This window comes from Passer domesticus, chromosome 13 (assembly GCF_036417665.1).
Source record: "Passer domesticus isolate bPasDom1 chromosome 13, bPasDom1.hap1, whole genome shotgun sequence".
In the NCBI taxonomy this organism is placed as follows: Eukaryota; Metazoa; Chordata; class Aves; order Passeriformes; family Passeridae; genus Passer; species Passer domesticus.
Window position 1 is genome coordinate 14,201,142 of NC_087486.1, and position 16,276 is coordinate 14,217,417.

At 40.3% G+C, this 16,276-nt stretch overlaps 1 protein-coding gene and 1 long non-coding RNA gene across 3 annotated transcripts in view; one reads left to right on the forward strand and one right to left on the reverse strand.

Annotated features, from left to right (window-relative positions):
* SLIT3 (slit guidance ligand 3) overlaps nucleotides 1–16,276 on the reverse strand; it is a 474,203-nt gene that overhangs the window by 206,103 nt on the left and 251,824 nt on the right. For both annotated transcript variants that reach the window (XM_064388141.1, XM_064388139.1), the window contains exon 7: nucleotides 4,916–4,987. In XM_064388141.1, the coding sequence (XP_064244211.1) occupies nucleotides 4,916–4,987 (72 nt within the window). The remainder of the gene's footprint in view (nucleotides 1–4,915; nucleotides 4,988–16,276) is intronic.
* LOC135280032 (uncharacterized) lies at nucleotides 14,768–16,191 on the forward strand. The gene is made up of 3 exons (XR_010347121.1): nucleotides 14,768–14,958; nucleotides 15,037–15,166; nucleotides 16,070–16,191. It is a non-coding gene; the product is annotated as an uncharacterized LOC135280032 (long non-coding RNA).

Sequence of the window (16,276 nt, forward strand, 5' to 3'; positions counted from 1 at the left end):
TAATAGGAACATATTGAATCCAAACAAAGACGGCAGGAATAATCCCAATTTCTACCCACTGGTCAAATGCTTGCAATGCCTGGATGTGGCAGACAACGCACAGAACTGGGCTGCAGACCAGGCTGGTGTGACAGACTGGCCGTGTCCCACCCGACACAGCTCGGGGCTGAGCTGCAGCTCAAAAACATCGGCACAGCCCTTACAGCTCTGTGGTTTTGTGGGTTTGCCATGGAGCAGGAAGAAGACTGTGGCAGAAATATTTGGAGAGAAAAGGTTCTGCATACAAGACAGTAGAATTTAAATTTCTCTCGTTACTTTAAGATTTTAGGAAAGGAAATGTGGTGCAGTTTTATTCACCTTTATTACATTTGTCAATCAGAAGAAATTATCTTTTTAATATAAGACATATAGGGCTCATTTGGAACTGAAGTCACAAATATTTGGATGACTATACTTGCACTTTTTCATCATTACTTGTGGATGAACTGGCATGATTTTTCACACTAAGCCACCAAAGTGGACTGGTGGATCCCTGAGCGTGTGTGGCTACGACTCAACGGCAGTCAGGTGCTCATTCATTCCAAGAGCAGGTGAAACTCAGGAGGGAGGATTTTCAGACTCAGCCACAGGATATGAAAGACCTACAATTAATGTGGCTAACAACAAAAAACCCCAAATCATTCTGTACTAGCTCTGTACAGCAAGAACCCATTTGCCTTCTTTAACAGAATACAACCCACAGACCTCCTAGGATTAGCTCTTGGTGTGATAAAATCTTATGCAACAAACAGAATGCGTTCAAGCTCTGGACCCTCTGGCTAGCATTATAAAGCAGGAGAAAAACAGCTTCTACAATATAAAAATAAAAGGAAACACTCCACCTAAGTTGTCAACAGTGACTTGTAATTCTTTCTGTGCTGTCCACACAGTACAACTCCCATGCCACCACACAGTTTTCCCATTACCCCAGAGAGACAAAACAATGACAAATAAATTAATGGGCTTTTTGCTAAACTGAGTTCTGCTTCTTACTGAGAAAAATGGTTCAGCCCTCCCAGTCTAATGACAATCGTATGCTCAGGCACTCAATAATACTAGTTTATCCAGTTTGAGCTTGTTGAACCATCTTGAAATTAGTTTCTTTTATTCATGTATCCTAAGAGACTGGAGGTGAAATTCTAAACCCTAGACATGTTTTATCTCATATCCTTCATAATTTTGGGCATTTGGAAATAAAACCATGGACTAATTTCTAACCTACAAAGTATATGAACAGCATATTGTCACACCACAAGCAATAGTGGCTGATCATTTTGAAGACTATATTGGGTGTTTTTGTTTGGTCTTGAGTTTTTTTTAATAATCTTGAATCATACTTACAGCTACAGTAACAGATATTTCTCAATAATACTGTTATTGCCAGATATTGCCACAGGACGTAAGTAAAAATTAAGCAGAGCAGACACTTTCTCCTCCTAAAAAATCTTTAATTAGCAAAGGTTTCCCACCAATTTTCTTCAACTTTTCTGTGCATTTCTATGATAATGAGGTCATAAGACAGTTAATAACTTTTGCCACTCATTTATGAACACATACCCATTCTGCGTTTTATTTCTGTTTCAATTGTTGCACACACTTTTCTACATCTTGGAATGCAAGACCAAACCCACTGAAATATGTTTCATCATCTTATAAAAAGGGGGACACAGGAATTATGTTAATAAGAGAAATGTCCTATTTTATCAACAGAGAGAAACCAAACCCTTCATGGGAATCTGTTCAGAAAATCTGAGACAAGAATGAAAAAGCCAGCCCCAACACAGAACTACCAGGACAGGATGTTTCAGTCCATCCAGTTCTGCAGGTCATTTCTCAGATATTATTTTCAACCTGCTGCACAGGCAAAGACAATCAGGAGAAGGTACCAAAGCGCTTTACACTCAACATTTTTGCATCTTTTAACCCAAAACTCAGAGTCAGCAGTAGTACTTGGCACTTGCTTTAGGGACTACGTAGGTCAGGCCATAAAATCAGTGACACTTTTTGTGTCATGGGAACCAGAGGCTCCTAAACTCTGAAGTGACCGAGAGCGCGAAGGCGTTGGCAGCCGCATTCCGTGCCCTGGGCTGCTCCCAGCTGCAGCTGAACTTCACAGCTCCCTGCACCACACCAAGTTCTCAAGTTAGGCACAAATTTCGGTCTTGTTTACATCTCTGCCTCTCTGCTATTAGTTGGTACGGGGACATATTTATACCACACAAGAAAATGAGAATAGTAATGAAAACAACTTGTTGGTAAGAAGAAATAAGTCACACGGGTCATGGCGTGCTCTGCATTTTGAAGGATAACTGCACAAAAATTCCTGCTCTTTCTACTGAAGAGCTACTGAATCACCAAGCTCCTTGCCATCATGTTTTTGAGGAGCTCAAGGTGAATGAAATGTGCAATCCAGAAACCAAAGTGTTTCTAAAGAAAGTATTTGTTTATTTTTTGAGCACGGCTCTGCCCCGAGTTAGAGACAAAATTCAGAATTCTGTAGACAGGCCATGTGTGAGGAGAAAAGTACAGGAATGGAAACACTGAGTATCAGAAAGGTCACAAGAAATCAGTAAGATAAAGAAGAACTAAATTATTTGGTACTCTGGCAAACTGTTCAAAAGATAATTAGATTTATTTTTACAAGAATCACTTAATATTTTCTACATATGGCATTTTATGTTAAAATATATCTGCATAAAATACATAGTGGGTCTGAAAGGTTGAAATTTGGTTTCATTTGTTAACATTCTTTGATGGTTGAGATTGTTTTAAGTTTTAACATTTATGACTATTTTACAACTAAAGATATATTCTCTGGGACATTTAGCAAATTTATTTTGATAGAATAAATTCTCAGACTTTAAAGAAAAACATGGGAAAAAATTCAGATTATGTCGGAAGTATAAAACATGCATCTTGTGACTGCAAGAAAAACAAGCTTAGAAATAGATACTATCAATTTGTTTTCTCATCTTTTAAGATTAATATTGATTATTTCTCCTGTCGCAGTGTGTCTGTGCTGAAAATTAAAAATGCACTAAATAACTGATTATGATCTATTTTATATATACTCATCTCCTCATCTTTTCTCACCCATAAATAACTGGCATAGAAGTAACCCATTAAAAACAGAGAGGTAAATAAACTAATTCAGCATTTACTACATCCTGGGGAGAAGGAATGTATTCCTAGCCACTTCTGCAGAGCCTGCAGAACTCAGTACATTGCAAAAAAGGGCTCCATTTATTGTCCAGCCTATTTAGTGAAAGTTATAGCACAGTCTGCTGTCAGTGGAGGACTGATTCACTCTCTGCAGATACCGACAATCAGTCTATCAAAAGGGAAAAAAAAAACAGTTTTAGAGGAGTTCTATTTTTTTTTCCTTTCTTCTTTTCTTTCACCACCCAGTAGACTTTTCAATCTGACAGACAAGTAAAATTTTATAGTGGTAACACATTACTTTTCCTCAAAAGTGCTATTACTATAGAATTCAAACAATATCGTTGATAACATAAGTTCCCAGATAAGAAACTCTGTAGAAACCTTCTGCTAGCTCAGTATGAGCAACACATACTACCTGATCCACATCAGGGTCCCAGCCTGGGGACAGGGGACAGAGGGGCCGTGACAGACACGGCCAGTGCCAGGTCCCTCAGACAGCTGAGCTTGTGCTGACACAGAGGGCAGAGCTCCTTTGAGCATTGCTCTGAGCTGGACCCAGCCCTTGGGAACAGCCCTGTGCATCACCAGAGCGTTCAGATCCCCGTGGTGTGCACAGGGCTGCCCATCCAGCCCCGCTGCTCTGCCTCCTCTCAGGAGCCCCAGGACACGTCGTGACTCTGCTGAGTCTCCAGGTGCCAGCAGTGTCTGAGGCAGGTGCTTATTTCATCCACCTACCATTTGCTGTTTCATCCCGTGTAATTTAAGGGCAAGCTCTGCAGCAGCCAGGCAGGCCCTCCCTGCTGTAGGAAGGTGTGCACTGGGTCAGGGCTGCTCTCCCATTAACTCACGGTGGATGAGGAGGGTTTGAATTTTGGAGAGGTCGAGTGTCCTTCCCGCCCCCCTCCATTTAGCTCAGAATTATGTGCTTTCAGGAGTACTGATGCTCAGCTTTGCAGGATTAACTTTCGGGTGACAGGGAAAGCATTACAGCAGCTCATATTGTGAAAACCTATTCTAGAAAAGGTTTTTTAGTGAACAAGTTACAATTAGTATTAAGCAAATTATCTGCACAGATACCAAGTTCAGAGTAATATTGGATTTACATTACAATGACAGAGCTCTAAATCTAATGTGCTGCTTCTCTGGTAGAGTCGGCTTTCACTGTCAAAACCTTTTTTTCAGTATGTGCTGCAGCTTTAACAGCCTATGTGTAAAGTTTGTGGTACATGAAGAGCACAACGTGGTGTTATTTCAGCCCTCAGAGAAGGATCCTCCCCAAAAGCCAATGACTGCACTGAACAAGCCTGCCAAGCGCCCGTCTCTCCTCCCTCTTACACACCAAACACCTTTGAAACAGCTTTTGTCTAGGGCAGCGGTCACCTATCTCATAATACTGCTCCCCATGAACCTGTTACCCATCCTGTGCTCGGCATCAGGGCAGGATTCTGGCTGCGGATCACGCACCGGACACGCTGGCAATGCTGCTGAACCCATCTGCTCCACGCAGCAGCCAGCGCGGCGATCTCCGCGCTCCTCACAGCGCACACGGCATCTATTGTGGTTTAATTAGCAGCACCGCCAGCCCGGGAAGGCTGAGATTGCACCTGCTGAGGTGGGCAGAGAGGCTGCAGAGCCCCCAGCCCCGCCAGCACTGCAGCACTCAGTGCTGTGGGGACAGCCACCCCCCCACCGCCCCGGCACCAAGTCAACTCACAGGATCTCCAGGTCGCGCAGGGCTCGGAAGGCTCCATCTTCGATGCAGCTGATCTGGTTGTTGTCCAGTTGCCTGCAGGAAGGAAGGGAGAGGATGAAGGCTGGCTCGGAGCGCCAGGTTGGGGCTTCCCTGTCAGCGAGGTGTCCCTCCACCCCCTCGCAGCGCCTGCTCAGCTGCCACGCTGCTCGGGGCTGCTCGCGGCTGTCTGACAGCGCTGCACGCTCCCGCACACTGAAGCCTGTCAGGTCTCAGTAAATATTAATTGCGCCTTTTTTTTTCTTTTTTTTTTTTCTTTTTTTTTTTTTTTTTTTTTTTTAAGGCAGAAGGGAGTAATTTCATTACATTAGGGCATCCAATCCATTATGAGCTTTTACCGTCATGTCACTGAAACAATTTCATTAAGCTAAAGGCCTGTAAATCATTGGAGGTCACTGGGCTGCCCTCCGTGACCTCACAGAATGCCGTTTTTTCTTTTACTGGAAGTTGGAGTCCTCTGTCCTGACAGTACTAAATCTTCAGGCTTTATCTACCCAAGAGCTGTGAGAGTGCATAGGGAATATACCAATTCCAAATTAGACTCAACTAATCTAATTTTATAGTCTTTTTATTATTCTAAGCACCAAATGTCTGTGGTGGTTCGATTCCTCTCTGCATTGTTACTGGTCCCATCTGGTAGCCCTTTCTATTGAAAGATTTCTGACTAAATACAGATTCTGTCTAACTGCATCAGGGAGAGCAATCCAGTGACAAAAAGCATTATACACATGTACACTTAAAACACTATTTTGCTTCAAAACATGTAATCTAATATTTGGGTGGCGGAGTTCTCTCATTTGTCTCCCTGTATGCGCATGATTTAAATGTATTTTGCAATACATGTGGATAGAGCAAGACAGCTACATCTGTCTCCTCTGCTTAAAAGAATTAAAATTGTAATTTAAAATTCAGTGATTACATTTTCTGACATCTGATCCCTTAAATTTTACACTTAAAGAAATAAAATTACATATCCAGTCACATGCAAGTAAAATATCTGCATTTCAGGAAAAAATAGATGCACGCTTCTATGTTACTGCCCTTTGCACAGCATAAACTCTGGATTTGGTGAGGCACAGACATTTTGTACTATGTGGGTAAAGTATCTTGAATAAAGATACAAAGATTACACTGTAGTTTCTGATTTTTATGAAATATATATATGTATGCAACTATAGGAAATATATTACACCCATGTATAGTATGGTTGTATAGTTTCACCAACTACTTTCCAATTATTCACCATATCTAATTTTTGGTCTAAATAGACATTTGCAGTTTATTTTCATATTATACAACAATAAACACAGCAAATACAATCTTTATGAACACCTCTAAAGACTGAGCTTGATCTGCTAACATTGAGCATCCTGGACATGTACGCCTTTGACAATCATAGGACACTAACCCTTTGTGATGCAGTCTGTATCAATGAACATTGTATTTTTTCAGGAGTTAAAGTACAGGAAAACCCACTCACACTCTAAAATCTACTAAAAACCTTAGGAACCATAAAGCCCCAACTAATGTTTCTCATAGCATTCGTTAACTTTGGAGAACTTTGTGAATTTGGCAAAACTTCAGCAATGTCTCCAATACTGGCAGACAGTGGGATGTAAAATCCTCCAAAAGGGATTTTTCTGTGTGTAGGAGTTCATGAACAGCATACATACATATCTGGATAAATGTATACATACATATTTATGTTCTCTCTGTTTCTCTGACCATCTGTGAAAAATCCTAAAACCTCTCCATTTCTGACTGCTGAGAAGATTTGTCCTGATATCCCCGTTCAATTGACAAAAATTTGTGGCTCCAACAGAAGGGATGGTGCATTTTGAAGAGGAATAAACTTCAAATGAGTTAAATACAGTGCTGTCTGCATGATTAAATACTTTACACTTAGCTTTATTAAGCAGAAGTTTGGCAGATATTAACATGATGAGGAGAATGGAGCCTCAACTTGAGAATCACCTCTCCCTCTCCTTCTACGGGAAGTACTAGATATTGCACGATTTTTATTGGAGTTATACTATGATATTGATTTTTCTGCCAAATACACTAAAATAAGCAAATAAACCCACAGTGTGCTACTCTCAAAGCCTTCTGATTAAAGGGATTCCTTGGTGGGTATTGTATTTTTAAAAAAACTGCTACTCTCATAGATTGATTTTTGTTGAAAAAGTGTAATGACCATTTTAATCATATTTCCACAGGTCCAGTCATGCCACTGCCAACAACCAGGTTTAGTCTGTGTGATCGATGCACAGGATCACGGCAAGGGAAACCTTTCAGGGCTCAGAAGACACACACTTAGCAGGACTATCAGTAAATAGGGAACATATTCATTAGTGATACACCCTGATTCTCTGGCCCAGAACCAATTTTTCACAGTCTCTGGGGTGAAACTCACATGTTTAATGCTCCTTTGCCACAGAGCTCATGTCTCCTGGTATCTATCACCCCAACACATTTACATCTGCATTGAAACATGAGAATTTCTTCTCAAAAGGAAAAGAACTGCTAGTTGTCTTAAAATTAGGTTTTAAGACCCTCTGCCTCCCTATTTATTTGTCTGTGCGTAAAGATGGAAATCCTATTTCTGTGCATCTGTACAGCACCCTTGTGAGCCGTTCAGTCAACACTAGAAATTTGAGAGTTTAAATCTAAATGTCTTCCTTTCACAACAAAGTGATAAGTTTAAAGTTCTGGGGAAAGTTTAAGTAAAGTCTTACAGAAAGCCAAGGTGTTCAGTATACCTTTTTATGCTTATGAAGACAAAAGAAACCCCCTGTGACGTGGACTAGCAGCCAGCTCACACACTCAGTGTTGCAGGCTGTGCACACAGCTCCTCGAGGGGCCAAACTGACATGCCTAGCCTTTGTTGAGAAGAACATCTTACTTGAATAAAACAATCATATGCAGAGAACATAAAATTTCAGCTTAAAAAAAGGGGAAAAGCCCAATATTTCAGAACAGGTGGAACCTGCATTTCCCTGAGGAATATTTTGACACCAGTCCCCTCTCTCCATCGCTGCATTCTGAACAGAGCACTCAGGCACATGGAGCACAGGTCAGCTACCTGAGACACACCTCACCTGCCCCAGGCTTACAGCGGAATTTTTAAAATGGTCTTGGGCTGCAGAAGCCTTGGTTCAGATTGAAATGGCACCTCTGTTTGCCAGCACTCATGGTCTTCCTAGGAAATCTTTTCCTGGAGATTGCAAATGGGTCGTTATGCACGTAGTGATGCAACATGCTGGTGCTAAAAGGTCAGACAACACAAACTCAGATTTAAGAGGCAATTTTAAAAATACCTGGACAAATCACTTTTCATACCTGCATTTACTCTGCCTTTTGGAGGAATACAGCACTGGGCACAGACTATCTGAACCTACCAAGTGATTTGACTGCCTCTGATCAAAAAATGTTCTCACAGAGAAACACTGAGCTGCTGAAGGATGCATGAAACCACAGTAACTGGGCTGTGTGGCATTTCCAAATTTTGCTGTCACATAGACAGCTAACTTTGATTTGGGCCGAAGTATCTGGGTTAAATGCTGAATCTCTCATGCATTAGACACAAAGCAGTGAAGCTGAGCAGACCCAGACCCTGGAGCTGGGCTGGGTGACGCTGTCAGAGCAGGTCAGTGAGCTGAGATCCAGGCTGGGACACCCAGCAGCTCCCCTGGGATTGAATTACCCACCCTGACCCCACCCGGAGGCTCCAGGGACGCCAGATCTCCGTGACAGGCAATTAGCAACCAGACAATGCCGAGGGAGAGAACGACAGCAATACCAGAGACCTCCGAGAACAGAGCAACGCACTCAAGCAAGGAAAATATTGAATGGGCAAATGGGATTTAGGTGGAGTGTGACACAGACAAATGCTTATAAACAATCCAAGAATTTATAAAAGTCTTCGGAGGAAAAGACATCTTTCATGTGGCAGAGCTGTAATACATAAAGCCATATATATTACTGCAATTTGGCTCTAATCTGGACTCAATAACTACTCTCAGTTTTTATTGAAAAGCAGGAAAATTATGTGAGTACATTATATGTAACTGATGGATAGAACTTAAAATTGATGTTTTAAAGAAGAAAAAAAAAACCAGACACAAATCACCTTTCTAAGAAATGAGAAATAACACTGCATCCTAACAGATTTATATCACAGGAGAATCTATGGCTTGGCTAAAATACCACTTTAAATGTTTAAAACACTTTTTCCCGGACAGTGTAACTCTGGCTTATCCATTTAGACTGGTGCATTATCTATCATAAATAAGAGTTAAATTTCAAATACTATTTAGAAGGAATAGGGTTTTACAAAGTTGATATTCTTTTGCCATTTGAAATAATCCTTTAAATACCAAGCCTTGAAGGTTTTGCTCACAACAATAAGGAATATTTAATTTTCAAATGCATTTGAGAGATAAAAATCCCCAGCAACAAAACTGATATAATTTTATCATGTTACTAGCTTTAAGATTAATTTTTTTAAACACAGAAATATTCTAAAACATAAAAATAATTGAATTCATGCTGGGTGAAATTTACCAAAATTGAAATAATCTATTTTTTTATTAACATTAAAAAATTTTTGTTTAAAATCCTACATTTATATTACTAGCAAGATTTCTTCACTGCACACCAACTATATAAGAGATTTCAGCATTTTTCTGCAATTTGCCACACTCACATTCACAAAGAAGAGGCCCTTCAATCATCAACATTTAACAATAATGGACTTTATAACCTGTGTTTTGTCCTTTATTCAGTAAGGGATTTTTTTCCATTTTCAAACACTACCAAGGACACTGCAGAGCTCAAGTGCTAATCTATTTTTTAATTATACCATGACAGTAGTTAAATTACTATAAACTCTTTCTATATTTTGCCCAAAATCTAGTTAAATATTTAAATAAAAGCCAGTATTAATGACTACTGCAATATATACTGTTCAAATTTTTTTATCATATTTCATATTTAGCATAAAAAAGCAGTGCTATAATAGTTGCATACTTAAGGTTTACTGTTAGTGATACAAAATTACTGTTATAGCTTGCAGATAAAAAAATTAGGGAGGTGCCATTTCCTCACTGAGGAAAGACTTGCATTTTTAACCAGATATATCCATGTTAGGGAATTGTATCACCAAAATATTTAAAGGAATTTCAATCGTGATTTCACAGGAAGGTAAATGCACTGCAAATTATTACAGAATAATTTTAGAAAATAATTAATTTTGTTAATTATATCTCCAAAAGAACCCCTGGTTGGACAATATTTTTCCCTTCAATTTTCTTTTTCCTTTTGTTTCTAGTACAGACTTCCTGGTTCTGTGTCATACCTTTCCTGTAAAGTTTGTACTCTAGTATTTAAGTTCTTCCATAACCTGTAAGAATTAGAAAGACACTCTAAAACATTAATTGCCCTTATGTGATTTCAAGAATATTAAAATATCTAAGGAAAGTGACACCAACACATCCATTTAGAATTTCTCACATGCCAAACTAAAGTCCTTATCCTTGTATTAATTGATGAGGAAGCCCCAATAAATGGGGAAAGATGGTGCTTTGAGGTAATGTCAAATTCAATTAAATTGAAATAACGGGAAGTTCTTTCAAAGGAGCTTTTAATGCTTTTTTTTTCCCCTTTAATTTTTACTCTTTATTTATTCTTCACTAAAATCACTCTATAAGAGCTTGCTAATATTAGAAAATATAAAAGATGGATACAGTTGTTGTGATGAAGCTGCAATCTCACTATCTCACTCTGAGATTTTACAAGTGTTTCAAAATTCCCTTTTTTTTTTTTTTTTTTTTTTTGGTTCCCAAGGATGCAGTTTTGCCAAAAGTGTGGTTGAGGCTTTGTGCAGAAACAGCTCATCTGCCTGAGATAATTGGGCAGACTCATATTCTCTGTCTTCATACCCAACCTGTGCTGCCAGGTTGTTAAATTCAAGGAGGGAGGAATATCTGATTTGAAGGGGAAGAACTGCTTATGAATAATTATTCTGCAGACTATTCAAAATTACTCAGTATTTACTCTGAGTGTTTGTACCACATTAACTCACAAATCAAAATGCTGCTGTCACAAAATAACCAAAATATCAGCTTAAAGCAAAACTTGAGTGGCAAACAAACATGGAGACTCCTCCTGCTACAAGGACAAATACACACAAACACAAGATTTCTTTCAGTATCAGGTGCTTTAGAACATTTTTTTTTCTTTTTTTAACTCTCTCTGGTTGCTGATGTAACAAATAGTGCATACCAAGCACAGAAATGGCTGTCTCCATAGCAATTGGGGCAGGTTTTGCTGTTTCCCTAGTTACTCTTGACTGATAACCATCTGTTGTTCTCCTCTGCCACAGCCCCAAAGGGGAAAAGGGGAAGAAAAGAGAAAGATAAAATGGGTGTTTGAGAAAATGAAAGTTACTTACTGTGGTGTTTTTTACAGTTTTAGAAGATTTGCACTTATTTAAATTATTTATTATGTTGACAAGTGTCAAACACCACACGTAAAGGAAAGTTCTAGTTCAGAATGTTACTAACCAGTGACCTTATTAATCAGAAATCAAACCAGGGAATCAGATTAGGAATATTAATAGGAAATCATATCATTAGGGACAGTATTATGAAACTGGAAAGTCTGAAAGCAAGGCATAGAAAAAATATGCAGATGTTAAAATGAAACAAGGAGCAGATATTTGTCATGTGCAAAGAGCACGGGGCAGAGGAGGTGCAGGTGGTTCCATCCACCCAGCTGCTGCAGGTGGAGGAGGAACTGTGCCTTCCAGCCCTGACCTCTGCTCATCTGGGGCTGTTGCTTCCATCACAGCCCGAGCCCCTGCTCCTCTGGGTGTTTGTGGCAGGGAAGGGAGGCACAGCACGGGGAGGCTGCAGGCTCTGCCTGCCCGTGCCCCATCCCAAGCCCAGGATGGCAGCAGCACTGAAGCTCACCCAGAATCTGTGCCCTGTGAGCAAGGCCAGTGCTTGCACAGGCTGATGCACCATCGTGATATCACCTCTGTGGAGCTAACAGCACAGCAGCCACGCTCATTCCCAAGGGAAAACAAACAAACCCCACAGGCGAGCTGTTACCGCCCATCAGTGCAGCAGCATCAGCTGGGATGGGGGTTTTCTCCTAGAAATCATCCTGTGCTGTAACAGATTCATTACAGAACCAAAACTTTAAAAAAAAGACCCAAAATGCTCCATTAAAAAGTGTATCAATTGTCAAAGACTGACCAAATTTGTTTGGAGCTGTTGGCATGTAAAAAGGGCTCAGGAGGACAGAGGGCTGCAAGAACCTCTCCAGTGTGACACAACGAGGCAGGGCTGGTGCTCTGCTGGTTCCTGGCTGCAGAGCTGGACAGATGTTCTGGGCATGGGTGACATCCTGCTGCCCTGGGGACACCACTGCAGGTTGAGCTGGCCCTGCCCATGAGCCCAGCCCTTGCCACGGCACAGAGCTCACTGTGAGTCTGTTTAACAGGGACACGTGGCAAAAAACCTGTTAATTCTGGTGGTGTTTCTTGCTGACACATTTTTATGTTTAAAAACCTACAAAACTCAGGTTTGAGAGGAAAATGAAGGCTCTCCTGCCTTTGAGAAGCTTGGACTTGACCAGCAAACATGAAAATGTTGTGGGGCATGGAGGCTGTGGCAGAGGGCAAGTGCAGAGCAGGGAAGGTGAAAATGCCCAGGGCAAGGCCCAGAAGAGCCTGTTTTTTACATGGTTAGGGGGATGACAGAGCAAAAGGAAATCTGGACATTCAATCTCCAGACATCTGTCCCCTCTGAAATCCCACAGCACATTAGATTAATGCTATCACCCGCAGTCGTACAATGACCTGGGATATGTTCTTCTAGTTCTCATAGGAGGAAGCAATACCAAACCACTAAATATTGGGAGTATATGGCAGAGTGTCTGCCTTGCTGCATGGATGGTAAATTTGGCCAAAACAACTGAATTTTTTTTGACAACTTTTTTCCTTTTGTAATTAGAAAATTAATACTAAAAACTTGTGGATACTATCCACAATTAACAGCTTGCAGTTATAAATGGTAGTTTCTTAGTAAAACACACAAAAGTTTTCAGTCAAAGCCTGTTTTATCAGACTGTTATTAAAAAAACAAAAATGGCCAGTTAAAGCTGGAGAAGGAATCACAGTTGTAAATATCTCCACATCCCATTTTGGACTGGGGGACTTTTCTCAACATGGTCCTACTCAGTTCCTCAACCACTCTCACAGCCACTGGAGAACAGTTAACAAATCATGTATTTCAAGATGCTGCATTCATTTTAAATCATCCTGATAGGGATTTCCAGCACTGACCATGCTCAACACAGGCTCAGAAGCTTTTTTAAGGGCTTCCAAATCAGGCCATTTAATCTTTAATACAGCTGTGGGTTCCTATGAACCACGCAGAGGAATATAAGTGGCATCTCCAGATGAAAAACAGGGTTGGACGGTGTGCTTCAGGATTTTGCTTTGTTTTACCCATTTTCTTCTATACTGATCAGACAACGGCAGCTTGCTTTTGAGACATGGAATTTATTCTCCTCAGCAACTTCTGTTGTAAAATCGGCCTCTGACAAACTCACCAACAAAAAAATAAGTGTTTTGAATCACTTTAAGACAAGGAACCATTTGGCTTAGTTACAGTTCTGTGCTGTTCACTGATGACCTGCCTGGGTATTATCAGAGGTTTTGTTTTTAACACAGAAATGCTTCTAATGACATGCAGCTCCAAATCCTCACTCCTAACTCTTTCTCTGCTTTGCTGGTTGATTTCTCAGGGCAGCTGAGGAAGAGCAGCAGCCACAAGTACCCCACATAACTACAGCTCTGTTCAGTTGCCTTCTTGGTGATACAAACAGGGCTGGCAATGGCTGTAAAAACCTTTGAAATTTGTTGTCCAGTGGTTGCTTCAATGCATATGCAAAGCCCCGATCCTGTGATTTCAAGTCTTTATATTTGTCATTTCTTAGCATCACATCCCATTTTACAAGTCAGAGCTGTGGCTGACTTGTAATCAGTTCTAGATAAGATTATGGGTGAGTTTAGATGAATTGGTGCTAAGGGTGAGAGAGACACTGGAATTCAGCCTGAACCTCACAAGCCTTTAAGGCACTCACATCAAACTTCATTCTCACTACTCAAGGCAATGAATTCAAGTTCCCTATCCAGAGTCCCACTGGAATTACTTTTACAGTCTGTCTGTATACCTCATTGCCCCAAATTTGTGTGTTCTGCATGATTTCAAACAAATAAGTTAACACAATATCTGCTTTGGGTTACTGCATTACCTGCTTATGCTACAAAAACTGTAATTAAAGAGTGAAATCTTGTTATGTGCTTTTATATGCTGATTTATATTTGTACTAAGTTTATAAAAATAGTACTCTGCACTTTTCTGAGCACTCTGTGTTCTTATGTAAGTAATTTAGGTAGTTACATATACATGTATTTATATATGAGTAAGCAAGTAACACTTGCCTTAGACTAAGAAGAGTGGCAAAGGACTCCAATAAGCACTAAAATCTGCTATTCTGTCACATACAAGTCCTGAGCAGGCCAGCCTGCAGCTGATTCCTCATTATCTCCATTCCTGAGGCCACTCATAGACATGGAGTGTTTGTTGGGCAGTCGGACATGAACTTCAAGACCTGTTCTTCTTCCCTGAGTAGCTGTCCATCCATATCCAAATTAATCATTCTATGACATATTTCTGAAGTTGTCACACCAGCTCTGCCTCTGTGACTTGTGTTCCCTCTGCCACCACACTCCTTTGTCCACACCAGGTCTAGAACACTTCCCAAACTCTGTCAGTCAAACACCGGCACCTAACAAATTAAGGCCTAAACCACTTAAATAGAACTAACCAGAACAAGAAGTTTTTGGAAAGATAAACAGTTTCTAGAACAAAAAAGAGGAAATCTTTAAGAAAAGTAAAACAAAACCCAAAAAATATTGTAGGATACAGTAATAAGTAAGTTACCTCATAGATTAAATGGGAATCTAAACCAATGTTCTTTTTGGATATCTAGGCACTTATTAATTACATCAGTTTTAAATACTTAGGAGAATGCTCTGGAATCAACACCAAACTGGATTACAGTTGACAAAAAAAGCCATTTTGCCTTCCTGTTTTCAAGGCAGCCAAATTCACATCATCTGTGAAATGTTTGTCACCCGAGGTAAGGACAGGATTCCATCCTGCAGATTTTTGTTTACAAGCACTTTGCAACAAATGTTCTATTTGAACACCCATATGAACCATAAGCACCCAATATGTTTGGACGACTACATTCAGTTTTTGTTAGCAGATCTTCAGCTTCCCAAACAATGTTTTACCAAATCAATGTGGCACTGCCACGTATCCTTGAGGAACGTGGCATGGAGCATATGTGACAGCTCTTGTGCATGTTCACCAGGCAGTTTCTTTCCACCTACATGTAACCATAGGTCTGCTTCTTTTATTCAGAAAAACAAATGCATCCATCTATTTTTGGCATTTATGAGATGGCTGTAGTATTTGAGTACCCCACCCTTTAATATATTTATTCCTCCACCCCAAAGCTGTCAGTAACACCATGGGGTTTTACAAAATTTCAAGAATTCAATTAATCTCTTCCAGTTCCACTAACCTATATAATTTCCAAATTAAAATGTTCTTCTCTAGCCTTGGGGACAGGTATAATACTAATATAAAACATGGAGAAATGACCTTGTAGAAATTGGTAAGTTTTGTTGACTGTAATCTGTTTTTATGTGTTTTACCCCATATCTAATAGATAACCTGTGACAACCTTAATGAAATAATACCCTCGCAAGAACCAACTGCTTTCACATCAGAATGCGTGGGTTTTTCTTTTTTTTTTTAAATAAACAAAACCTGGGAGATGCTGCAGTAAGGTAGAAAAATCATAAAGAAAGGCTTCATAAAATCAAGCCTGCTCCCCCAGAACAATGCCTGGGACAGTTCATCTGACTTCCTCTCTGACCAGACTGTCAGCATCCACATGCAGGAGGCAGATTTTGTATCAAAAGTGCTGAACACAGTGCGAGAGATCATTACTGATGTTATTATTGCCCCAAAGTACCTTTACAAAGATACAGGTGGAGGATGTATAACAGCACTGGTGTTTTACTGGGCTGCAGTGCCTGAAAGGAAAAGTCGTCAAATCCCTACTGGTATATGCTCACATAAGCTTCATTCCTGGGGAGAGCTGAAAAGCAGGCTGCAGTGCTGAGCTCTTCCAGCTTTCCTTGTGGACTGATAATCTGCTGGAGGGATAAACTGCTGG